The sequence below is a fragment of the Mizuhopecten yessoensis genome, unplaced genomic scaffold (assembly GCF_002113885.1).
Source record: "Mizuhopecten yessoensis strain PY_sf001 unplaced genomic scaffold, ASM211388v2 scaffold4701, whole genome shotgun sequence".
NCBI lineage: Eukaryota > Metazoa > Mollusca > Bivalvia > Pectinida > Pectinidae > Mizuhopecten > Mizuhopecten yessoensis.
Genome location: NW_018405678.1, coordinates 499,832 through 527,335, shown reverse-complemented (window position 1 = coordinate 527,335; position 27,504 = coordinate 499,832). Strand labels below are relative to the sequence as shown.

General features: G+C 36.7%; 3 protein-coding genes across 3 annotated transcripts; all 3 read left to right on the top strand.

Moving 5' to 3' along the window:
• The first annotated feature begins 523 nt into the window (after positions 1-523).
• On the top strand, positions 524-4,220 carry LOC110449600. The gene is made up of 4 exons (XM_021496553.1): positions 524-640; positions 1,668-2,175; positions 3,442-3,516; positions 3,726-4,220. The coding sequence occupies exons 1-4, from the start codon at positions 524-526 to the stop codon at positions 4,211-4,213; spliced, it is 1,188 nt and encodes a 395-aa protein (XP_021352228.1). The 3' UTR covers positions 4,214-4,220.
• A 3,832-nt stretch (positions 4,221-8,052) lies between these two features.
• On the top strand, positions 8,053-10,193 carry LOC110449599. The gene is made up of 2 exons (XM_021496552.1): positions 8,053-8,324; positions 9,706-10,193. The coding sequence occupies exons 1-2, from the start codon at positions 8,072-8,074 to the stop codon at positions 10,191-10,193; spliced, it is 741 nt and encodes a 246-aa protein (XP_021352227.1). The 5' UTR covers positions 8,053-8,071.
• A 6,367-nt stretch (positions 10,194-16,560) lies between these two features.
• Positions 16,561-18,750, top strand: LOC110449597 (GRIP and coiled-coil domain-containing protein 2-like). The gene has a single exon (XM_021496551.1). It carries the CDS (start codon positions 16,561-16,563, stop codon positions 18,748-18,750), a length of 2,190 nt encoding a protein of 729 aa, XP_021352226.1.
• Positions 18,751-27,504: the final 8,754 nt, after the last annotated feature.

Sequence of the window (27,504 nt, the reverse complement as noted above, 5' to 3'; positions counted from 1 at the left end):
CAGGGAATTCAAGTTAATATTCGAGAAGCAAAATTGTTTCTGACGTCATGATGTATTTTTTGCTTTATAATTTGAATACTCACCGCTTAATTTTTTGTAATATTTATAATAAAAAAAAACACTTCCGCATACATACGGCAAACAACTGTAGTGAATATATTGAAAAGGTAACAGCATCATGTAATAACAATGTTTTTTAATGATATATCCTTTTTTGATGTAAAGGAATAGTTCAATGGATTACACCTTAATGGACATTTCTTTTAACACTGTCTTTGTGTTAAAATAACTGCAAAGAAAAGTTTTGATATATACAGTCACTGGCCATAAGTACTGGCGCATAATGGCGACGTCATTAAGTGAATAAAATGTATTCCTATCGTTTTCAGCTGTATCTTTGCCCAAATAACACGTATTCTCACAAAACCAGTACCGGAACAATGTGTAGGATGTAGGAAATTGCGTATACAATCAAAAAGAGTTATTCCCCTTCCTATGTGTTTATATTGTCGTCTGCCCGTCAATGGCTCCAAAAAGCCGTGAATTAACCCCAGCCGTTAAAGAAGACATTGTAAAGTTGTCTAACAGTGATGTTTCGGCTCGAAAAAATGCAGGGTTGTTAGAACTTAAAGCAAGAACCGTAAAGAATTTTTTGAAGCGATTTTGTGAAAGGGAAAGAGTCGAAAATTTACCAAGAAGTGGGCGGTTCAGAAAATCGTCTGACAGGTCTGATCGTAGTATCACTCGAATTGTAAAAAAACAATAGGAGTGTAACTTTAAATGATGTAACAACACTTTAAAATAATGACGCAATAGTTAATTTGTCATCAAGAATTGTTAAAAGAAGACTCTTTAAATTTGGATACCAAGTATATATTTCCGTTTTAGATGAAACTTTATGGCCTGTGGTCGCGAGACATTTCGCAATTAGAGCTAGGGGACAGATAACAAAGATCTCAATGTGATTGAAAATGTTTGGAAAACAATAAAAACCCGTCTTTTGAAACGTTTGGGAGAGGTTAAAAACAGAGCAGATATGATCAGAGTTGTGAACGATATATGGTCAAGTTTGCCTTTGTGCTATATTCGGAACCTATATAATTCACTACCAAAGAGATTACGAAGTGTAACTAGAGCTAGGGGACAGATAACAAAGTACTGAAAATTTCATGTAAGTACCTCTTTTAATTTTTTGAGATATTCCACTTTTAAATATTCCCTCCTTTATAAGATCTTAGCATAAACAAATATGACGTCGCCGATATGCGCCAATACTTATGGCCAGTGACTGTACTTGCTACATTAAACCCATTCTCACCATACAGCAATATGTTTCATTTGAATACAAACCCTTAAAAAGCATTTAAAGCTGTATAATTGAACTACTTGTCGCAGTGACCGAATTATGTAAGGCATTTCGTGTCCTTCCTTGATACATTTTGACATTTGAACATTTACTGATAACCTTTGTGAGTATTGCAGTGGTCATAGGTGCAGTGAGTTACTGACAGGACAGACGTAAAATGGTGTCTGTTAGTGTTTTAGTCTGTTTGGTAGTTACCATCTCGTTCGTTTTGTTGTGTTATGTAAGTGGTTCTGAAGACCTCCACAAAAGGATTCTCCTGAACGACCCCAGTTACTTCCAAGACCAGATGACCCACCTCTAGGCAGAGCTACAGACCCTACAGATCACTGTTCAGGCTCAAACTAGTGAGCTACAGACCCTACAGATCACTGTTCAGGCTCAAACTAGTGAGCTACAGACCCTACAGATCACTGTTCAGACACAGACTAGTGAGCTACAGACCCTACAGACCACTGTTCAGACACAGACTAGTGAGCTACAGACTCTACAGACCACTGTTCAGGCTCAAACTAGTGAGCTACAGACCCTACAGATCACTGTTCAGACACAGACTAGTGAGTTACAGACTCTACAGACCACTGTTCAGGCTCAAACTAGTGAGCTACAGACTCTACAGACCACTGTTCAGGCTCAAACTAGTGAGCTACAGACTCTACAGACCACTGTTCAGACACAGACTAGTGAACTTCATACCCTACGGGCAACAGTTCAGACGCAGAACGCTAAGTTGCAGAACCAGAATGCTGAACTACAGACACAGAATGGAAAAATATCTTCACTGGAACAACGACTCTATCAGGCCAGTCAAGGTAGATAATATTATATATATGCATTGATCAAAGCGTTGTTGTCGTTGTTTGTTTTATCAAAAAACTTACTTTGGATCTAAAAAGGTCAAACGCAATAAACATTTTATTGTTAGAATGAATTTGAACTGCTCATACTGGAATACAAGTACAAGTTATTTTATGATTTTGACACTTATGCACTAGTTAGGACAATGGAATTGCCTTTGACCTTTGACCCGTCAAAAAGCAAAATTATTCAGAACGAAATTATTACTTACTTTGGATCTCTAAAGATCTAACGCAATAATCATTAAATTGTTATAATGAATTCGAAACGACGAGAACTGCTCATACTGGATTACAAGTACACGTTATTTTACATTTTAATATGATTTTGACACCCTTAAGACAACTAAGTTACCTTTGACCTTTGACTCTTCAAAAAGCAAAAGTATTCAGGACAACATTGAAACAAAACTGATGTTGATTCATCTCCAGGAGAAGCTTCCTCCAAATTTCTTTAATGAATATTTCTGATTGCAGATGCTAAACTCTTTACAGACAATGTTATATATATAGCCAAGGAGTGTGTCCCGAACAAACAATAAGATCTAGTGGACCACAGAGGATGTCTAATGAAACAAAGCTAATTCATATATGTAATCAAATACATAGGAAGCTGCACCTACACAAATTCGTAATCACTGGGTGAAATTCAGATACGGATGTATCTAAGGGACAATTGTGTCAGTATCATATATCATAGATCATAAAACCTGCTAAACTATATACTGTCGTCAGAAATATTCTCATTTTCAAGCTTAAGTTACACAATAATCTAACGGTTACATTCAAACTGTTATCAAACAATAAACAAAACATAACAACCACGTTATCGACATGCACTAACCATTGTTACCTATCCTAGCAACAGTCATAAAATAAACAAAACGTCATATACAATCTAGTGTCGTACAATTAACAAAAGTGAATCTAACCAAGCATGCAGTAAATCAGTTATAACCATCAAATATATCGTCAAAGGATAAATGAAAGGTAATTTGTAAATATTATGGTTTTAACAGGAAAACTTATATTATATTTATTGGGTATTATCTGGGAATATATTTTAAATAGTTTGTATGTTTATACGATATTTTGGTGTAATTATGATTATGCCAAGTAAGATTATACTTGTAGAAAAAACAACATCAACATTTGTGTATTGTTGATTCTATATTTCTTGAGTTCCAAAAGTCTAATTTCTATATAACCATTTCCTTTCAGATAAAGGGGGAGCCACGTTTATTCGCTGGGGAAGGATCGACTGTCCTGCAAACTTAACAGACCTTGTTTATTCCGGTTTGTCACTTCGAAACGAATACATTTTGTTTTCCTTTCGGATTCCCAATATTTTGACGGCAAATTGAAAAAAAATATTCCGGACTTCGTTTCACTGTTAACAAAAAAATATTTCTAAAATCAGAGCAACTTGTTAAATGATTATTTTTTAAATAAGATCAGCAAAGGAATTAATGACTTGTGTTATTTTGTCTTTCAACACCCTGTAGGATATGCAGGCGGCACCTGGTATGCTCACACTGGTGCGGCGGCAAACCATGTTTGTTTACCACGGGATCCGGTGTGGGGACCATACAAGAATATGCATAATACTGACTATACTGCATTAATGTACGGCGCGGAATACAATGCTGATAATACGGCAACACCATTTGGACTGAATTCACACGATGAAGAGGTTCCCTGTGCGGTTTGTAGATACACGTCCTTTGTTTCCTCCGTGATGATTCCGGCGAGAACGACATGCTACAGCGGCTGGACGAAGGCGTACAGTGGGTCACTTGCGGCAGGGTACTTTATACAAACAGCTGCTTCCGAGTACGTGTGTGTAGACGAGCATGCCCAGCTATTGGATCGAGGGGCTGACACCAATGATGATGGTACGTTATTTCTTGCGGTTAAGGCGCAGTGTGGTTCCCTTCGATGTCCTCCGTACGAGCAGGATAAATATCTCTCTTGTGTTGTTTGTATGAAATAAAATCAAATAAAATTGATGTAAATAACCACTAAGGATTTTTATCTGTTAAATACTTTTTTTTAAAATGATTTACCGTCACGAGGACCACCTGCTCCTGCATAAATGATAGGTAGGCAGACCCATGTTTTCGTTTTGTTATAAAAGCTAATATATTTTTACTTTCACAAGTCGTAGTTCAGACCTGTATTCATGATTTGCACGAGTAGAAAAAGTATCTAAAGGAGACAATAAGAAATAATTTCATCTCTTTGTCTTTTATCTTTGATTACCCAAAAATGATCTATGCTATCTGATTCGTATCTGTGCAAGGTCATAATGTACTTGCTTTTTTAAATGTCTATAACCATTTTACTTTTAAAGTTTTTGACATTTCTTAAATTTGCATATAATAGTCGCAATTTGCAAAATATTAATCTGTCTTTGTCATGAATATCAATTGTATGTTAATAGTTAATATATAATAAAATCTTTTTATTGCTTCAATTATATCTTTTAAGAGTTACATTAGGAAGATGCATATTTAAGAATCTCTGTACCACTACACTGTGGTTTTCGTATAAACAGTCACTTCCCTTTTACTCCCGTTTGGATATACATGTACCTGTAGCATAGTTGGACCAATTATGTTGACCAGCTAGCTCAATTGGTTATTGCGATAATATGACAATCTGAAGTCCAATGTTCGAATCCCGGTCTAGCCCTGCTGATATTTGCGCCCATATTTTTCATAAACGTCCCGCGATGCATGTTTTTCTTTTCAGAAATGATTTATCAAAACTATAACCATGCCGGAAAAACCAAGTTTCCAACAATTTGTTAACAGATGATACATTCTAGAATACGGCTGATAGTTCCCCAGTTTCATGGTCTGGTTTGCTGCATTTTGTGTCAACATTTAGACTAAATACAGATCTATCTTTCTATAATGTTGTAATAAATAGTTTGCAGAAGTACATGTAGCAGGTGATTTTCCCTTAATTTTTTTTTTAAAGTCACTGAATGTGTATAATCCCAATGATGTAATGTTTCTGATATACCACTTAAAAAAACTACACTCATCGTGCTGTAATTCTTTTCTATTTATAATATTTGAACTATTCGTAAGAGTTACATTTGTTATTATGACACCATGTGCAATTTATTTGACAGTTCGAGTTAGGAAGTCAAAATTTCGAGTTAATAACATGTAAAAAACTAAATTTATTGGTTTCTTTTCTATATGACCCTAATGCTCTTCCGTAGATTTGATATAATATGTTGATAGATTTTACAGAATGCCAATTTTACAATGCTTGTTACACATGTACAGTATAACAACACCTGTAAACTGTCAGCAATCGGGGCTTGACTACAATGTAACAGGTAACATAACAATAAATAACATGTTGATGAGTGATCAAAGTTGTGCCCGGCCTGTCCCTGACACAGAGAGTTGATAGGAGATACTGTATAATTGTATTGTTAATTGCATTTTTGTCAATATATATAGCTTTTGTTGTAGACATCTGAGGCATTTTCACATCGGTTAGTAACGTAAGTGACGAGAAATTCCCTAGGTATATTATGTACCAAGCGTTTACTTGCATATGTGTATGGGACCATGCCAAATGTTATACTTGTCAATGTATGTCAATTATCAATAAACGCAAAAACAAAATTTTAAATATTAATATAGGTAGATATACATACATACATATAGATAGATATATATTAAAACCTAGCTTCTACAATATCGTAGCATCAAATCAAGTCCATATGTTTCATGATCGTCCATTAAGCGCACAGACGTGCGTAGGCTCTAACTTTATTTTGTTATCGTTTACACATGGTGCGCACATCGTTCACAACCTGTCCGCGCATCGTATAATTGTTTTTTTTTGTAGTTAAGCTGCTCATGTTATTATTAAGATGAAAACATTGATCTTCTTGCACATATGTACAGAAAACAACTGTAGAAATAATGTTAAAATGGTCACAACATCATGTAATTATATTGTTTTATAAGGATATATGTATATTTGTTATGTAAAGGAATACTTCAACGGGACATACTTTAATGAACATTTCATTTAAACATTGTCTTTGTTTTGACATAGCTAAATGAATTATATACTTTCTCACCATGCAACACTAGATTTAACTTGCATATGAACCCTTGAAAATCATGTTAAACTCGATAGTTGAACTACTTGTCTTGGTGACCGAATTATGTAAGGCATTTCCTGTCCTTCCTTGTCATGACAACTTGACTTGCCATATTTCCTTGATTCATTTGGACATTTGAACATTTACTGATAAACTCTTGTGAATATTAAAGTGGTCATACGTTCTATGTGCTATTCCGTTGGGTGGTTATCACCTGGTTTGTTTTGTTATGTAAGTTGTTCTGAAGACCCCGACAAGAGGATTCTCCTGAATGACCCTGGCTACTTCCAAGACCAGATGACCCATCCCCAGGCAGAAATGCAGACCCTACAGACCACTGTTCAGACTCAAACAAATGAACTACAGACCATACAGGCCACGTTACAGACACAGCCTAGTGTACTGCAGACCATACAGGCCACGTTACAGACACAGCCTAGTGTACTGCAGACCATACAGGCCACGTTACAGACACAGCCTAGTGTACTGCAGACCATACAGGCCACGTAACAGACACAGCCTAGTGTACTGCAGACCATACAGGCCACGTAACAGACACAGCCTAGTGTACTGCAGACCATACAGGCCACGTAACAGACACAGCCTAGTGTACTGCAGACCATACAGGCCACGTAACAGACACAGCCTAGTGTACTGCAGACCATACAGGCCACGTAACAGACACAGCCTAGTGTACTGCAGACCATACAGGTCACGTTACAGACACAGCCTAGTGTACTGCAGACCATACAGGCCACGTTACAGACACAGCCTAGTGTACTGCAGACCATACAGGCCACGTAACAGACACAGCCTAGTGTACTGCAGACCATACAGGCCACGTAACAGACACAGCCTAGTGTACTGCAGACCATACAGGCCACGTAACAGACACAGCCTAGTGTACTGCAGACCATACAGGTCACGTTACAGACACAGCCTAGTGTACTGCAGACCATACAGGCCACGTTACAGACACAGCCTAGTGTACTGCAGACCATACAGATCACGTTACAGACATAGCCTAGTGTACTGCAGACCATACAGGCTACGTTACAGACACAGCCTAGTGTACTGCAGACCATACAGATCACGTTACAGACACAGCCTAGTGTACTGCAGACCATACAGATCACGTTACAGACACAGCCTAGTGTACTGCAGACCATACAGATCACGTTACAGACACAGCCTAGTGTACTGCAGACCATACAGATCACGTTACAGACACAGCCTAGTGTACTGCAGACCATACAGATCACGTTACAGACACAGCCTAGTGTACTGCAGACCATACAGATCACGTTACAGACACAACCTAGTGTACTGCAGACCATACAGATCACGTTACAGACACTGAATTAATGCCTGGATTGCTTTGAAATACTTTAATATTGAAAGAACACACTGTTCTGTCAATAAACAACAAACAATATTCATCAGTTTAATATTAAACATTAGAATATGCGGAAATTGTGATAATGTCTCCCTACATTGGATTTTCAACTAGGGATGAACTTCCTATTTCGCTTATCAATACACTCCTATGACCTTAAAACTGTATAGTTGACCTACTTGTCGCGGTGACCGAATTATGTAAAGCATTTCCTGTCCTTCCTTGATACATTTTGACATCTGAACACTTACTGATAAACTCTTGTGAATATTACAGTTGTCATACGTGCTGTAATTTACTGACAGGACAGACGTAAAATGGTGACCGTTAGTGTTTTAGTCCGTTTGATGGTTATCATCTCGTATGTTTTATTGTATTATGTAAGTTGTGCTGAAGACCCCAACAAGAGAATTCTCCTGAGTGACCCGAATTACTTCAACGACCAGATGACCCACCTTCAGGCAGAATTACAGACTCTACAAGCAACAGTGCAGACACAGAATGTTATACTTCAGACACAGAATGGAAAAATCTCTTCCCTAGAACAACAACTCTCAAATGCCAATCAAGGTAAATAGTATTAATATTTTGTATTGGTCCATGCATTATTATCACTATTTGTTATGTTAAGAAATTTTAAAGGATAAAGCATAAGGAACATTAAATTACAACTGTACACTTTTTATTACTTCTACACATTGTGTCCTCGACAATCAAGGGACATACCCGAGGCTCTCTCCCCAAAATCTCTCTTATATTAAGGCTAATGTCCTTTTAACATAGTTCTTGAACACGACAGGGGCTCTACGTGCGCACAGATTATATAGAGTTACAACATCAAACATATAGTTCTAAAACACACCGTCTGCTATTGTACTTACATCTGTAACTGATGAGGCACGTGCAGCAATTTGATTTCAAATGTAACGCCTAAGCTTACTTTCTCCTTCCGAAACAACAATACCATAAAACTGTCTGTTTTGAGGAGTTTACACCCTCGTTCCTATCACGATGTCATCCATGACCTGATATTCCTTTGACCAAGGTGCTGCTTCCTGTTCATACCCACTATTTTTCATGTTATTAAATGGTTCCATTTTTTATGATTAATTACCTTATGTACAGCCCATTTTGTTATAAGCATCTAGTTACCACTTTATGATACAGAATGGAAGCTAAGCTAAGATAATTTTAGCTGATTTTAGAAACAAATTAACACAAAATTAAACAGCAAAGTAACGTTACATCGTTAATCAATTAAATTAAGTATTTAGCTCTATCTGGAAAATCAGTTTGCAATGACTTCCTTTAAAATGACAACTTTAACTTCAATCCTTTCGCCGTCGTTAAACGGTAAAATTCGTGACCAGTTACTAAGCCCGGCTATTTTTCCTATTATTTTGCATATACACATATGTTATATGCTTACGATGTATTCGATGATGCTCATAAGAGTGCTCTGTTGGTTTTGTTTATGCCATAGTATTAAATGGTTATTATGGAACTATGGACTCTATTTTGTATCTGTTTGATTATCATAAGCGAATTGGGTTTTCAGACTTTTATCCTTTGTATGATATTTCGGCGCTAACAAAATTAGTTCAGATGAAAATTATCAGTTCTAACTCAGCAAATACTATGTAGGAAAATAAGTGTCTTTATGTTTGCAGTGTTTCTTACGTCTCAGTTTCGTTTAAACTATTTTATTTTAGATCAAGGGGGAGCCACGTTTATACGCTGGTGAAGGATTGACTGTCCTGCTAACTTGACAGAGCTCGTTTATTCCGGTATGTGACTTTGGAAGAATATCTTCGATCATTCCCTGTTTGGATTTGCAATATTTTGTTATTTAAATTGATATAACATTTTTAACACAAAATGAATCACCTGTTTCAATGTCGATATAGTTTCTAAGAGTCTCATCTTTTTTTAAAGTTTTAACGCATTGCAGGTTATACAGGCGGATCCTGGTATGATCATTCTGGCGGAGCGGCGGACACTGTTTGTTTACCACGAGATCCGGTGTGGGGACCATACAAAGATTTGCCCAGCATTGACTATTCCTCAAGAATATACGGCGCTGAATACAGTTCCCCCAATTCGGCAACACCATTCGGGCAACATTCAAACGATGAAGAGGTTCCCTGTGCGGTGTGTAGATCCACGTCCTTTGTCTCCTCTGTGATGATACCGGCGAGGACGACCTGCTACAGCGGCTGGACGAAGGCGTACAGTGGATCACTGGCGGCGGGGTACTATGTTCACAAAGCTGCTACCCAGTACGTGTGTGTGGACGAGAATGCCCAGCCATTGGACGGCGGCGCTAACACCAATGATGATGGTGTTATGCTTTTCGCAGTTAGAGCGCAGTGTGGTTCCCTTAGATGCCCTCCGTACGAACAGAATAAATATCTCTCTTGTGTTGTTTGTATGAAATAGAATTAAATAAAAATTCTTGCAAATAACCATACAGGGTTTTTATTTGTAAGATATAGTTTTCTCTGTTCATGCATTTTTAAATGATAGGTAGGCATACCCTTATTGTCGTTTTGTTAAAAAGAAGAAATGTATTTTTACTTTATAAAGGTCTAATTCAGAGAGTCAATAAGAAATGTTTCCGTCTGTTTGTCTTTTTAAAATGTTACGGTGGTACATTAAGGACATGCTCAAAAATGTTTTCTGCATTAATCATCTCGAGCGCTCGACATATTATCTTGCCTTCCAACTTACTTCATAATAAGTTTAAATTGTACGCATGAATAAGAGTACAATTTATCAGGAACATAATACATGTACGCCCGTCGAAACTTCATTAAATCAAACAATGTCATATTAATTATCAAAACTCCATTTGAGGGTAATCATATTGTTATATGTTATGTATCTGGCTCAGTGTTTTCATGAAATAATGTTGGTTGTAATAAAATTAATTTTGCAACCTGGCCAGCTTATGGTCATAATAAATAAAAAAAGGAAGAATTATATAAGAGTTCTTTCCTCTTGGAATTTCATCATTTATTCACAAGATAATTAATGCAATACATAAAACTAGATTAAATTGAATAACAATTAAAATGATGAAATAACTATTTCATTTCTAAGGACAGCAGACTAAACCTAGCCAATCTGAAGAAAACAAATTAAACCACGCATTATCATGTCAACAGACACTATTCTGAAGTCAAATGACAAAACCACACAATCTTATGTCAACAGACTAGCAAGATACAAGACACTATACTTAGAGTCGCATACACAGGAACAAGAAACGTTATGTTTTATGAACTATCATTGTGACAAACAAATATATGGAAAACAATAAAGCAATAATAATACCACATGAAACAGGATAACCACATACAACGTATTCATAAACAGATTCAAATCCTATTTAAAGAAAAAAAGAAGCATATCTCAGATTTTTAAGTAAAACCCTAGCTACAGAGGTCCCAAGTCATGACACTTTAGGTACATTAAACAATATTATTATATGCATGATAATTTCTCGCAATCACATTGGTCGGATCATACACACGTGACCAGTCCTCAAAAACTCATGTAGACTGGTTATCCGGTGAATATCGATTTTTAAATATAGCCTATATGGAAATTCCCCGGAACCTGTCGGAGCGCATGCGCAGTTAGACCGGAACGCGATTTGTCAAGCGACATTAGAAGATGGCTGTTGGCGAACGTTACTCCTCCGTTACATCAGAAAATTTCCAAAACTATTCGAGGATAAAGATGCTGCTTACATAAAAATTGCCATTGAACACGCAGTGCATGTCCTCCATGCTTATCTTAAGAAAAAAAAAACTAGACGAAAGTTACGATGCTGAACTGTTGAATTAAAACCTGGCTAAATTTTACACGGAGGCTTGCCTACAAAATTCAGAACCTTTAATTTTGTTCTGTATTATTTTATTGTTGAAGCATATAATAAAACAGTTATGGACTTTTATGCTGGTGAATATGATGTGATATGAACCTGAAAAAGTGGATATTGACCTCGGCTTCGCCTCGGTTGATATCACTCTTTCAGGTTCATATCACATCATATTCACCAGCACAAAAGTCCATAATTGTATAATAAGGACAGTGTTGATATGGAAATATAATTCATAACAACCAAAACAGCATGAAATGCGGTCACAGCTAAGCAATTTAAAGAATAAGATACTCAAAGAAGGCATAAATTGAAAGTGAACACTTGCATATCACACACTTATTACTTACGACTAAAGTCAAACTTCAGTGGGGAAGAGATTCATGAGTAGTCCTCATGAAGGTCTTTGTGGCGTTTTTTGGCAACCCCAGTGTGGCTCTATTGATATTAATAAATTCAATGTCACCAATCTGGTGGCCATTTTCATTCATATTGTTGTCCTAGTTTTGCTTGTTAAGAGTGCAGGAGCATAAAAGGCAGCTAAGCAATTAGCTTAATTTATGTTCGTAATGTCATAACAAGTTTTGTAGATTTACTGTTATTTAAATGTAAATTTTGGAGCTTGAATTGTTGGCACAACAAACGGTTCAATGATTGGCTGCCGATGACAGCGTCAGGGTTTCTGGGGCTGGTCACTGATTGGTCAGGGGATCAGAGGTGACGCTATCTCACTCTGGGACATATCCTCGTATCAGGCAGCCACTGTATTTGTACGCTCATCAATCTCTCAGGATAGTTAATGTTTAAACCCATCTTCCAACCCTTTATGTCGTCAATATTTTGTTTCTTTAATTTGACGGAGCTTAGGTTGTTCAGATGTAGTGTTGAATAACATTGTCCAAGATTACTATGTACCGTGTATCATTAGATGTATATAATTTGTAACCTGACAGGTTGTTGCTAGTTTATGTTGAAGAGAGACAACACTTGCCGACTGGTCAGAGCATTGGGTAAACCTACCTCCCCTAATTAACAGGGTTGGGGCATCCGGCTCGCAGTATTCATGTAAAGATGGGTTTGGCAACCCCACCATTGACCAATGTTTGGCGTTTTTTGACAACCCCACTTGGGCTAGCTGTTATAGTATGTAGTAGTGGCTGCCATGCGTGTGTGGTGGCAGCTACTGGGTTATTCAATTTTTCACATAATTTTCCATATATTATTGATTTTATGCTAAGAGCCCTAGTCTGGCTCTATTGATATTAATAAATTCAATGTCACCAATCTGGTGGCCATTTTCATTCATATTGTTGTCCGAGTTTTGCTTGTTATGATTGCAGGGGCATAAACCACTGTTAAGTGGACAACATACACAAAGCTAATATAGCACAGAGTAAAATTTGACAAAATATAAACCAGTAGTATGAATTAGTTCTGAAAAATGTAACGGGGGGAAAAGTCACAATTTTATCAAAAAGATATACAAGATGATACTGATATCAATGGTGTAAATTTAATTATGTACTGAAACATTATTATAGAGAATAAATGAAATGATGCAACAGTATAAATTAGATCAATGAAAGCAAAGTATGAAATAAAAGCATTATACAAATTAAAAAAAACAACCCAACATCTTCGGTATCAGAGACACGCAGATTAATTTCTAGTTTTTGCAGATATTGCAAAGACAGATGGGGCTATTCCAGGAGTGGACCAGCATCCTGAACTCCTTGAACTTTTCAATTCTCCGGAATTTCTTAGGGAGACTGTTCTGAGCCCGGTCGGCTTCGAAAATTAAAGAATGTTGTCCATACTTCACAGTGTTTACCATGGGTACCTCTGCGGTAATTTCTTTCATTAGTTCCTTCTCAGACATCTTTTCATTTACAAAGTCAAAGATATACTCAGGAGACAAATTAATTAAATACACCAAAACACACATTCTCATGTCAACAGACTAAAACCCACATTCTCACGACAACAGACTAAAACACACATTCTCAGGTCAACAGACTAAAACATACATTCTCACGTCAATAGACTAAAACACACAGACAGGATGGATGTTTAATGGCTAAATACCGATATTGCGAATCACGAGTGAAATATCGATATCTTCTGCCATACGAGTAAAATTTATATGGTGTTCAATGGAAAAACATTACATTTTCTATTAATCACATTTAAAAACTAACCTGTAAGGACAAAAACGCATGAAAAAAGGTGGAGATGTAATAGCGTAATATTTGGTAACATATTTTCAGGACATCAACTTGACAACAAAAGTACCTTGCTATTGGTCTACGTAACCAAATGCTACCGTTTTTCTGCTGGAAAAAATGGTCTTGGTGTGAAAGATATTACTTTTATCAAGTTGATTAAATTCGATTTATCACTAGATAAAGTGTAATAAATCACACCAGACGACATAAAAAACAGGCTTTATAGGAAAAAAGGGAATAGCATTAATCATTTCACTTTAACTAGATGAAGTTAAAACACCAAAATAATCGAGCCTCCCCTCATTTAGCCTAACGTCATGAGAAAACGACGTCATTGTAAGACATTTGAAAGCCATGCTGAAATCTTGGTCTGACAGAATATGTCAATCGCTCCAAATAATAAATCGAGCGCTCGAGATAATCAATGTAGAAAATAATATTGTGCATTTCCTAAATGTACCACAGTAAAAAAGGTCATAAATTGCAAAATCTTAAGTTTGCGTTGGCATACAGATCAATTTAATAATGATAGTTAATCTATAAATCCTTTTACAGAGGCACCTCAGGAAGAGATATATTTAAGAATCTCCGTCCCACTGCACTGTGTTTTATTTTTATATACTGTAACTTCCTCTTTACTCCTGTTTTGATATGACTGTAACGAAGTTGGGCCAGGACGGATACTTTCATTGACCAGGTAGCTCAATTGGTCAGAGCGACAGTATAACAATATAAAGTACAGTGTTCGAATCCCGGTCTAGCGCCGCTCAAAACACTGTTGTGATTATGCTTAGTTGATTTCATCTGAATTATTTCTCATAAACGTATGGTCTTCTTTTCAAAACTATAGTCACTCCAGAAGAAGAAAATTTCCAAAACTTAGTTACCGATTTTTGCAGTGATACGGAAATCAATAGGACATACTTTCTCATTTTTTCCGGGTATTGTTCGTCGAATTTTGGTTAAACATTGAGATTGAATACATATCGAATTTCGAAAAAAATTTGATAAATGGGTACAATGTATGATGTTTCTGATGTACCACTACACTCATCATGCTCTATAAATTCTTTTAAGAATCTTTGAACTATTCAGAAAGTGACATTTTTTATTTTGACTAATAATTTCAAAAAATGACATTATGTGCAATTTGTTTGACATTTCGAGTTAACAAGTCAAACTTTCGAGTTATTAACACGTAGAAAACAAAATGTATTGTTTTTCTATACGGCCCTAATTCTCTTCCGTAGATTTGATACCATTGGTTGACCAATTTTACATAATGACAATATTTGAATAATGAAATGAGGTACATTGTAGGTATGCTATATTTTGCATAATGTCAAATTTCACCATGCGTGTTACACATGTACAGTATCAAAGAAACTGTATAGTTGTTGTTGTCAGAAATCGTGGTCTTACTAACAGGTAACAGAACAGGTAAATATCATGTTAATGAGTAACCAAAGGTTTTGCCGGGCCTGTGTCTGACACAGAGAGTTAATCGGAGATACTGTATGACAGTTATGTAAACAATTAAATCTAACCTGTTTGTAAATTGGGTTTATGTCGATATATAGCTTCTGTATGCAACATCTGAGACATTTTCACATCAGACATTTACGTAAGTGACGAGAAATACACTAGGTACATATACAAGGCGTTTACCTGCATATTTATATTGGACCATGCCCGATGTTATACTTGTTAATTTATGTCCATTATCAATAAACTCGAAAATGCAATTTAAAAATAAATGTAGATAGATCTACAGATCTAGCTATAGTATCGTAACATACCTTAAAATCAAGCTACGATATTATATGACCGTCCTTTAAATTCAGTCTGTTATCGTTTGCACATGATGCGAACAACAAAAATAAAGTCACCATACACCTCAAATAATATATGACAGGTGATATCAGGTGATCCAATCCGGAACGTATGCTACGTATACCTGCACGAGTTTTCTCTCAGGTCGGTCTCTTATAACATTGCATGTTAAAACATTCATAACTTATATGTACATTTTTAATACGAGTAATGCTTTATTAACATGTAGTGATTATATTCCTCTTACACAAGCTCGTGATGTTCAAAGCCAGTATTATAACAAACAGATCGGTGACGTCACAGAAGTGGACACGGGACCAAAACGTGATATATTCTCACAACATCCAATGCACTGTCTATGCATAGCAAAGAGAGTATGCAAAGCAAATATTAATCTTTACTCACGAAAGACATGTATTTTCTACTTTATAATTGAATAACTCGACGCTTATTTTTTGTACAACTCTAGTAAATAAATTAAAGACGAACCATCATCATGTAATAATGATGTTTTGTAAAGATATATAATTTTGGGATGTAAAGGAATACTTCAACGGAAATTGCCGTAATGGACATTTCATTTAACACTGTCGTGATTTTGAAATAGCTGAATAGAAAGGTTCCGATATATACTTGCTTCATTAAACTCATTTTCACCATACAGCAATAGGTTTAATTGAATACGAACCCTTAAAAAACATTGAAAACTCTATAGTTGAACTACTTGCAGCGGTGACCGAATTATGTAAGGTATTTCCTGTCCTTTCTTGATAAATTTTGACATTTGAACATTTACTGATAACCTCTTGTGGATATTGCAGTGGTCATAGGTGCAGTAGGTTACTGACAGTACAGACGTAAAATGGTGTCCGTTAATGTTTTAGTCCGTTTGGTGGTTACCACCTCGTTCGTTTTGTTGTGTTATGTAAGTGGTTCTGAAGACCACAGCAAGAGGATTCTCCTGAACGACCCCAGCTACTTCCAAGACCAGATGACCCACCTCCAGGAAGAACTGCAGACCCTACAGACCACTGATCAGACTCAAACTAGTGAACTACAGACTCTACAGACCACTGATCAGACTCAAACTAGTGAACTACAGACTCTACAGACCACTGATCAGACTCAAACTAGTGAACAGCAGACCCTACAGACCACTGATCAGACTCAAACTAGTGAACTGCAGACCCTACAGACCACTGATCAGACTCAAACTAGTGAACTACAGACTCTACAGACCACTGATCAGACTCAAACTAGTGAACTGCAGACCCTACAGACCACTGATCAGACTCAAACTAGTGAACTGCAGACCCTACAGACCACTGATCAGACTCAAACTAGTGAACTACAGACTCTACAGACCACTGATCAGACTCAAACTAGTGAACTGCAGACCCTACAGACCACTGATCAGACTCAAACTAGTGAACTGCAGACCCTACAGACCACTGATCAGACTCAAACTAGTGAACTACAGACTCTACAGACCACTGATCAGACTCAAACTAGTGAACTGCAGACCCTACAGACCACTGATCAGACTCAAACTAGTGAACTGCAGACCCTACAGACCACTGATCAGACTCAAACTAGTGAACTACAGACTCTACAGACCACTGATCAGACTCAAACTAGTGAACTGCAGACCCTACAGACCACTGATCAGACTCAAACTAGTGAACTGCAGACCCTACAGACCACTGATCAGACTCAAACTAGTGAACTGCAGACCCTACAGACCACTGATCAGACTCAAACTAGTGAACTGCAGACCCTACAGACCACTGATCAGACTCAAACTAGTGAACTGCAGACCCTACAGACCACTGATCAGACTCAAACTAGTGAACTGCAGACCCTACAGACCACTGATCAGACTCAAACTAGTGAACTGCAGACCCTACAGACCACTGATCAGACTCAAACTAGTGAACTGCAGACCCTACAGACCACTGATCAGACTCAAACTAGTGAACTGCAGACCCTACAGACCACTGATCAGACTCAAACTAGTGAACTGCAGACCCTACAGACCACTGATCAGACTCAAACTAGTGAACTGCAGACCCTACAGACCACTGATCAGACTCAAACTAGTGAACTACAGACTCTACAGACCACTGATCAGACTCAAACTAGTGAACTACAGACCCTACAGACCACTGATCAGACTCAAACTAGTGAACTACAGACTCTACAGACCACTGATCAGACTCAAACTAGTGAACTACAGACCCTACAGACCACTGATCAGACTCAAACTAGTGAACTACAGACTCTACAGACCACTGATCAGACTCAAACTAGTGAACTACAGACTCTACAGACCACTGATCAGACTCAAACTAGTGAACTACAGACTCTACAGACCACTGATCAGACTCAAACTAGTGAACTACAGACTCTACAGACCACTGATCAGACTCAAACTAGTGAACTACAGACTCTACAGACCACTGATCAGACTCAAACTAGTGAACTACAGACTCTACAGACCACTGATCAGACTCAAACTAGTGAACTACAGACTCTACAGACCACTGATCAGACTCAAACTAGTGAACTACAGACTCTACAGACCACTGTTCAGACTCAAACTAGTGAACTACAGACCCTACGGGCGACAGTACAGACACATAACGCTGAACTACAGACACAGACTAGTGAACTACAGACCCTACAGACAACAGTACAGACACATAACGCTGAACTACAGACACAGACTAGTGAACTACAGACCCTATGGGCAACTGTACAGACTCAATCTAGTAAACTGCTGACTCTACAGACCACTGATCAGACTCAAACTAGTGAACTACAGACCCTATGGGCAACTGTACAGACTCAATCTAGGAAACTGCTGACTCTACAGACCGCTGATCAGACTCAAACTAGTGAACTACAGACCCTACGGGCAACAGTTCAGACGCAGAACGCTAAGTTACAGAACCAGAACGCTGAACTACAGACACAGAATGAAAAATATTTTCACTGGAACAACGACTCTATCAGGCCAATCAAGGTAGATAATATTATATATCTGCATTGATCGAAGCGGTGTTGTCATCGTTCGTTAAAAAGGTCAAACGCAATAAACATCAAATTGTTAGAATGAATTTGAAATGACGAGAACTGCTCATACTGGATTACAAGTACGAGTTTTTTTCTGATTTTGACACCGAAATCGCCGTTGACCTTTGACCCGTCAAAAAGCAAAACTATTCAGAACGAAATTATTAAACACAACTAATTTTGACTCATCTCCAGGAAAGCTTCGTCAAAATTTCTTTAATGAATATTTCTGATATCAATTCTAAATGCTAAACGCTTTACAGACACCGTTATATATATAAATAGCCAATGAGTGTGTCCCGAACGAAATGTTACAATAAGATCTAGTGAACAATAATGAATGTCTTATGAAATTAGAAAGCTAATTCAAAAATGTAAGAACACACATAGGAAACTACAATTTCACAAACCAAGCATGCAGTAAATCAGTCATAACCATCAAATCTATCGTCAAAGGATAAATGAATGGTAATTTGTATCTATTATGGTTTTAACAGGAAAACATATATTATATTAATTGGGTATTATCTGGGAATATGTTTGAAATAGTTTCTATGTTTATACGACATTTTGGTGTAATTACGATTATGCCAAGTAATAAAATGAAAAAGCAAAGCCTTAAAAGAGCGTAGCTTTTGTTGATCTCTGTTATTTACTGATTCTGAAAACAACTTTCAGAATGAGATAAGATAAACTTTATTTAAATTCGGCTAGTCGAGGAATAACAATAAAACACAAGCTCCAATGAGATTAAGACCGACATAATAATAGGAGACCGTGGCAAGTTCGGCCCTTTTTGTTCAAGGAAGTATGGCAGCACGTCCGTTTTTGAACATTATATAACTTTTCCTGTCGGAAGATCGGATGGCCGAACGAGCCCCGCCATGGGGTAAGTTCGGACAGGCATTCGGGTAAGTTCAGCCCATTGGACTCAGCTTAATTATGACGTCATAAAGCATGCAACGTCAGATTTTACCGCCAATTTTACGACTTTTTATATGTTTACTACATGAGCCGACCTTGCTACGGTATTATTGGTCGAACCTGTTCGGGCCCAAATTAATATTTCAAAAAAATCTTATCGTGCAGTTATATGGTAGTGAGTGATTGGCTTGGCTTTTATGTATTATCATTTGAAGCTGTCAGTTTGTTACACGTTTGACTGTAAAAAAGTAGCAATTCCGTTTCAATGTGCATATTACATATTTGAAGTAAATGTATAGAGATGTTAGTTTAAAAAACGATATTAAAAAAAGAAATCATTGTAATACTTTGATGTAACTAAAACTCTCTTTATATCGATATGTAGTCTCAATTACTGTTCCATCCTGAAACACCGGATTGAATATCAAATTTGTAACTGTCATCGAGGTTTGACAGGTAATGATGCCAAATAAAATTACAGTTTCTGTCTGTAACTAGTTATAAATCCGCACGCGTTGTGAAAAAGTGATACGTTGCTGAAAAAGGGCGTTGAACTCGGGTTCGTTTTCTGGACAATTATGGTTGATTTCGACATAAATGCATTTTCCACTGCTTCTTTTATGAGTGGCGATGGATAAATAATGTAAAGACTATATCCAGACTTTCAAAAATGTTAATTATTTCGTTCATATTCTCAACATATGGAAATCAAAAGGTGATGAAATTTTAAATGATCTCTTTTTTAAGGTATATCCCGGTTAAAATATCAACAGAACCGGGTTGATGACAAAAAAGATCTTCGGAAAATATCCGAATTTTTACTTTTTGTGCCTGTGGAAATGGAATAAAAAAAAAAGTCTTGAAGCACCGACAAAGAGATAAATGCAACGTACATCAGTTCCAGAATTTTCCGGTTATTTTTCATCCTTCCGGAAATAACCGATGCAGGCCGATGGATAGTGACATGCTTGTGACGTCATGGTATGATAATCTCTGGGCGAAGTTTCATGCCTGTTAGTATCACATTTTATGTTATAGACTTTTTTCACTCGGAATGTATATTATTTTTTATTTAAATAAACAAGTATAAAACCTGAAGATTGCTTTCACTATATGAAGATATTCATGTATGGGTTGAAACACAATTGTCTTTGCTTCAAGGATGCACTTTCTGTTTCCCCACTGGACGTCTACTTCAGGACGAAAAAAATTAAAGGCAACGGGTAGAAAGGGGAAGCAACTCTGTTTACGCACGCATGTGTTACCATTAAAGAGCTTCGGCGCCCGAGAGCTACGCTCTTATTATACTTGTCCTTATGTAGAAACAACACACAAAACACTTTTGTATTATTGATTTTATATTTTTTGAGTTCCGAAAGTCCAATTGCTATATAGTCATTTCCTTTCAGATAAAGGGGGAGCCACGTTTGTTCGCTGGGGAAGGACCGACTGTCCTGCTAACTTGACAGACCTTGTTTATTCTGGTATGTGACTTCAAGACGGATAGTTTCCATCCGTTTTCATATTGGTTCCCTACATATTAACGGCAAATAATGATAAGATATTTCGGACAAAGTTTACATAATTAAGCTGTTAATAAAAAAAACATTTCAAAGGTTGAGCGTCTGTTAGGCCCTTTTTTGGGCCCGGGTTTATTCAGCCCCCCCCCCTTTTTTTTTTGGTTCAAAGATGTCCTATTGTATGACATACGGGAAAACAAAGGTAAATCTTTGACCGAAAGTGGGTTTCTGGGGTTACCAAATGGGGTAGGGTAAATCACAAATATAGTTTGCTGTTTTCAAAATGAGCTTAAAAACCAAAATAGTACCATTTTCTGTTTTTGAAAACACTTAGAAGATTGTTTAAATAAAACGAAGGATAAAGACAGTGTGTTGTTTTAGGTAATTTCCAAATGAAAAGTGTTTTAATTTTCAATAATTACTTTATAAATAATATTTTGACTTCATATTTACAACTTTACTCATCTAAGTAGACTTACATAAATTGCATATTTACAACATACTTTCCTTCTGTTTTATACGGAGTTATGTCTTCTAAACACATATCAAACTTGGCTATTTCAAATATCTCTCCTCAATCTTAAAATTGAATTTAGAGGTGCAGGACACCAGTTATATGCTATAAGTATACGATATCAATTGTTAGTATTATATAGTATATATATCAACACCTGTGACTGAAGTGAGTTCCAGGTCCTGATTTGTTTTTTTATTTATCAAAGATCAAAAATGGCATTTGCCACCACATCTACTAAAAAATGATTGATTTAATATATGAAGTTTGATATGCTGGTAATCTTAAATCTCCTAGCCTCAAGGAAAGTATCTGCTTTAACCGTTAAATGTTCTGCCTATTTCCATTGTTTATCCGCTGATTGTACATAAAAGGCATTGGGTGTAAGCATGTAACTTTGCATAGGTATTAGTTATATGATGATATTAAATTTGTGTAAGTTTCATACTTATCCCACAATGCCTTTTTACTTAAAAACACATTTTCCTGTGATTTGGAGTACAAGGACCAAAGTGCATCTCCTTGCCTCACACCAAATATTTCCTGACTTTACTAGTCTATATGAATGTTTGTGGATTAAACAAGCTCAATAGAGTGTTTATAGTAGTAAGAGGGGCGTTTGATATGCTACACTGACCAAAAGGCAGATAGTTTATGCTTTAAAAACGCAAATAGAGACTAAGTTGTTCGTTCAAGTTAATGCTTGCAATTAACAGTTAATCATTTTATTGATTTCATACGGTGTATTTGTTAAATTCAATGCTAGCTGCTACTCATATTATTTCTTAATTTCTTTTCTTCCAATTTTGTTTGTAAAAATCCGAATATACCGGGGCCTAAAAAGGGCCTTATAGACACTCATCCTTTCTCAAAAGTCAGAGCAACTTTCAAAATAGATAGTTTTCAACTAAGACCAGTAATGATATTAATTACTTGTGTTATTTTGTCTTTAAACACCCTGTAGGGTACACAGGCGGGTCCTGGTTTGATCACCTGATTGCGGCGGCGAACTTTGTTTGTTTACCACGGGATCCGGTGTGGGGACCATACAAAAACATGCCATATGATGACTACACTGCATTAATGTACGGCGCAGAATACAATGCTGAAAATACGGCAACGCCATTCGGACTGAACTCACGAAATGAAGAGGTTCCCTGTGCCGTCTGTAGATCTACGTCTTTTGTCTCCTCTGTGATGATACCGGCGAGGACGACCTGCTACAGCGGCTGGACGAAGGCGTACAGTGGATCACTGGCGGCAGGAAACTATGGACATAAAGCTGCTTCCGAGTACGTGTGTGTGGACGAACATGCACAGCCATTGGACGGCGGGGCTGACACCAACGATAACGGGAAATCGTTTTTCGCAGTTAGGGTGCAATGTGGTTCCCTTCGATGTACGAACAGAATAAATATATTTCATGTGCCGTCTGTGTGATATAAAATAACTCAATGCCTACTACAGTTGGTGTCACTGTAAATGCAGCACGAGATATTTTGTAATTAGAATATTGAAATGGAGGGGTTTCCAAAATGGCCCCTCCTGTGATTTCATTTTCTTTTGGTGAGGTGTAGACCTAAACCTTATCACAACAAAAACACCCATTAATATTAAAATGGGTAGTTGGTTCATTTTTTGTATAAGCATAAAACTGAAATTCTCAATATTGTCAAACTAGCAATGCACTGAAGGATCATTTATGATGCAACCAAAACAAGGGATCATATACTACAGTTTACATATACAAAAACTGGCTTTCGTTAGTTATCAGATATGTACAGAAAAGTCAACAGCCAGAAGCCATCTCAAGCAATGATATTTCCAGACAAAAAATGTATTCATCTAAGAATAAAAGTATCTTATAACTTTTGTATACCAAAATTATTTTGATTATTGATGAACTAGGTCCTGAACTACAAGTGACAAAAATAATAATCCAAAATATTTGGTGGAACATATTCAAAGAAGGTATTAAATGACTATATGGTTAATACATAAAAATTCATGACTATATGTATAGTCTAATCATTATGATTAAAAACCGACAGCAAATAAGAAAACAATAGTTCCAGTTTGGATGGAATGAGTATTTAATCAACAGAGAAGATGCTTGGAAAAGATTCGATGTTTGATTCCTTTCAAGATGTCCACCAAAATATTTATTTTACTGCCCAAGCAGTTGGCAGATTCATAGACAACTTTAATGGAATTCAGAGATTGTTAACAGCTGATGACATTTACACATAATGTTTTGCAAGATGCAAGAGTATGAAATGTGTTCGAATGGCAGACTTTAAAAAAAGAGGAAGAAAATAATGATGCAAGGCTGTGAGTTTGTTTTTAAACTGGTGATTCTCGAATCAAAAGAAAATTAGCAATGCATTGAAGGATACACACCTTGGGTGCAACTGTTTTGGATTTTGAAGATTGCTATGATAGCCAAAATAATAAAGTATACTTGATGCATGAATACACATTCCTATATTTCTTTGATCAACTTGGCATTGGCAGTAGTAATCTTTTATTGGATTATTATCATTTGGTGAAGTGTACTGAATCCAGACATTATATTTAGTCAGTCTTTTGTGTCTGGAACAAATCTGACAATGAATGAGGTCTTGAGAGTGCTGATACATAATCTTTACGAACTCTGACTGAGTTCTCTTGGAGAGAGCTATTTGTTTTCCCCCTCTGAATCAAACAGTTTGTTTTTGTAAGTAGAAACTTTTGATGTGCAAGTTCTCTGTCTTTTCTGTCAGTTTCCGGTGATCTTTGATAAATTGGCCCCCGTACCAATTTAGACATGCAGTCACTATTTTTAGCACTTCCTCAATTAAATCAATGAAGCAATTTGATAATAGTTGAGTCCTAAAAATATCCAATGCTTAAGACGGCCATGATATAATCCATCGGGGTTTAGTAACTGTTTTGTTAATGTTAGCCTGTAGATCAGAGTGTTGGTTCTGACCAATCTATAGATATGAGGGCATACTGGTATTACTACCAAATGCTTTTAACATTGGCAGGACATCTCTAAAGCCACGATGAACGACTACATTGTCGTCTAACTCCAACCATTTGAGCTTGTCCATGATATTTTTTTGTAATACTTGCATCATTTTGGCTTTACAGAGAATGGTCCTACTGTGTCAAAATGTAGCCATCAGGTAGAGCTATGCTCATGAATTTAAGATAACAACGCTCTTTCTGGCCACCGTAAGATACTCTGAAGCTTATGGTCAGCACTTTTGTGAATATGAATATATATACCATCTATTAAGGCAGTCACTTTGTCTCCAAAGAATGTTTCTAAGAATAAAGTACAGTATGAAAGTATATGTTCCCTTCTCATATGGTAAGGACCAGGGAACACTGGAACTGTAGATTTATTCAATGCTTGAATGAAAGAATTTTGAAATACCAGGTAGGGAAATACCAAAAAGAGCGGAACACTTAATAACAAGAGATATAAGTTTTCATCATAACCCAAAACAGTAAAAGAGCATTTCGTGAAGTTTTGGTATATACTGAAGAAGAAAGAAAAGTGACAAAGTATGAATGGATTTTGAGAAACGGTTCTTTGACCGACTTGTCCAAGCTTTGTTGTCAGTGTCATCCAAGAGACAAAAAATGAGAGTGAAGGCTGATTGATTCTTTGATACGATGAACGATTGTTTGTTTGTTTGTTTATGTTTAACGGCCCATCGACGGCTGTGGTCATTTAGGGCCATGGTGATTTATTTATCTATTTTTTTGAACAAACATGTGAGTAGCGAAGATAAAAATGTTCATTTTAAAAGCATTCGCATTGTATGTGTAGATAATTAAAATAAAAAGGGGGTTTAAATAATAAAAGAGATAACGAATAGATGATATGGAATATGTGTTATATATAACGTCAAAAAGGGTAAGGTGGGTTAAAAGACATCAGAGTCTAAAGAATAGACCGATGTCTTTCAAATAGTTAAATAATGCCTTCGAGTCCAAGGAGCTGAAAAGAGTTTTCATATCCGGGACTCGAAAGTAGTTATCACGAATGTGTTTAAAATCGGAACATTCTATTAAAAAATGTTCCACCATAAATGTAGTGTCACATGCGTGGCTTGAAGGTAGATCTTCTCGTTTTAAAAGTAACGAATGAGTAGGATATGTGTGCCCAGTACGGAGCCGAGCGAGGACAACTTCCTCTCTACGATCTTTCCGACTTGGAATAGATGTTTCGGTTGTACCTTAAAAAGTTTGTTGGTGATCTCGAGAGACCAGCGTTGCTGCCATTCATTTTTAATAGCTGTACGAATAGTAGGTTTAAAATCTGTATATGGTAGTTTGATATTTCTTTGTTGGAGATTTAATGCTTTTTTTACTTCCCTGTCAACACATTCGTTGCCTTTAGTTCCGACATGGCTCGGAATCCATAGTAAAGGTATTTTTACCTTATTTAAGATACGAGATCTTCGAAGAGCAAGGTTTTGTATGAGTGTGTTTTTAGGATCTCGTAACTGTAAACTCTGTAGGACAGATAGATAGTCAGAACAAATGATCGCCTTTTTAATGCGATGTTCATCGATATGGTCGAGGGCCAAACCAATGGCGCATGCTTCGGCAGAAAAGATGGAGGCGCCGTCTGGTAGTCGAACTGAAGTGCAAGTATTAGCAGTACAGCAGGCTGCTGCCACTTTCTCACCTTCTTTGGAACCATCGGTGAAAAGTTGTGTATGAGAAGGGTAATTCGAAATGCATTCCCGGAAAAAAGGATTTGTGTTCTTCGGGCATAACATTTGATTTCCCTCGCTCATGTTATGTAAAGTTAAAATCAGGTGTTTGAATGGTCCACGGAGGAACATCAGATATGTTAAATTCAGCTATGTCAGCCAACGTTATGTTGAGTTCTTGCAGGAAATTTGAAATTCGGATACCAAATGTTGGCAGAAGTTTTTGGTTTTGCGTAAATATGTTTTGGTATTTTGGGTTGAATACTTGGTCGAAAGCAGGATTTTTAGGGTTTGATTTTAATTGAGCTGCAAACTGTAATGCAGGTTTACGATGAACGACACTTCAAAAAGGTCATCAATTAATTTAGATGACCTTTTTTATAATTGGAAATTCAAAGACTCTCTTCCTTATATTTTAACCTGTGTACAAGGGTTCATGTAAAAAGAAGAAGAAATGAGAATACACGTGATGACGCAGAACACTACAATTTGTGTGTGTAAATTAACTGATGCCTGGCACGTTTTTGCAGAATTGTGGATTTACTTCCCTTCGAACTACAATTGTTAAAACGAAGACAATATTTCTTATGTGAACGGGACCCGTAAAACAGGTCCTTGATTGTTAAGAGTGGAAAATGTCTAGCATTTTCATCTTCAAAACGTTCTGTTTCAGATTCACTTCGGACAAATACTAAATTCTTCATTTGAGCCACTTTTAGTGAGTATATCCAAAAGCCATTATATTATGGATCTTTTTACATTTCGTGTACATTTACGAGATTTTGCGAAGATACGATGGCAACCTTCACCAATACATTTACTCTTCATTATGGATGAATATTAACAAATGAGTATGAAATATCCCCTAAAAGCAATGTAAAAACGAAAGTCTGATTATGAAATGTATAAGAACAAATTATAAAAAAATATATTATATTTGATCTTAAAATTGGTTGGTAACAAAAACTTTATCAATCACGCAATTTTTTTGTGACCTTCCATGCACTGAAAGGTTATCGTAGGCTTGCAACGAATTTCATTATCAATTACCTGTAATC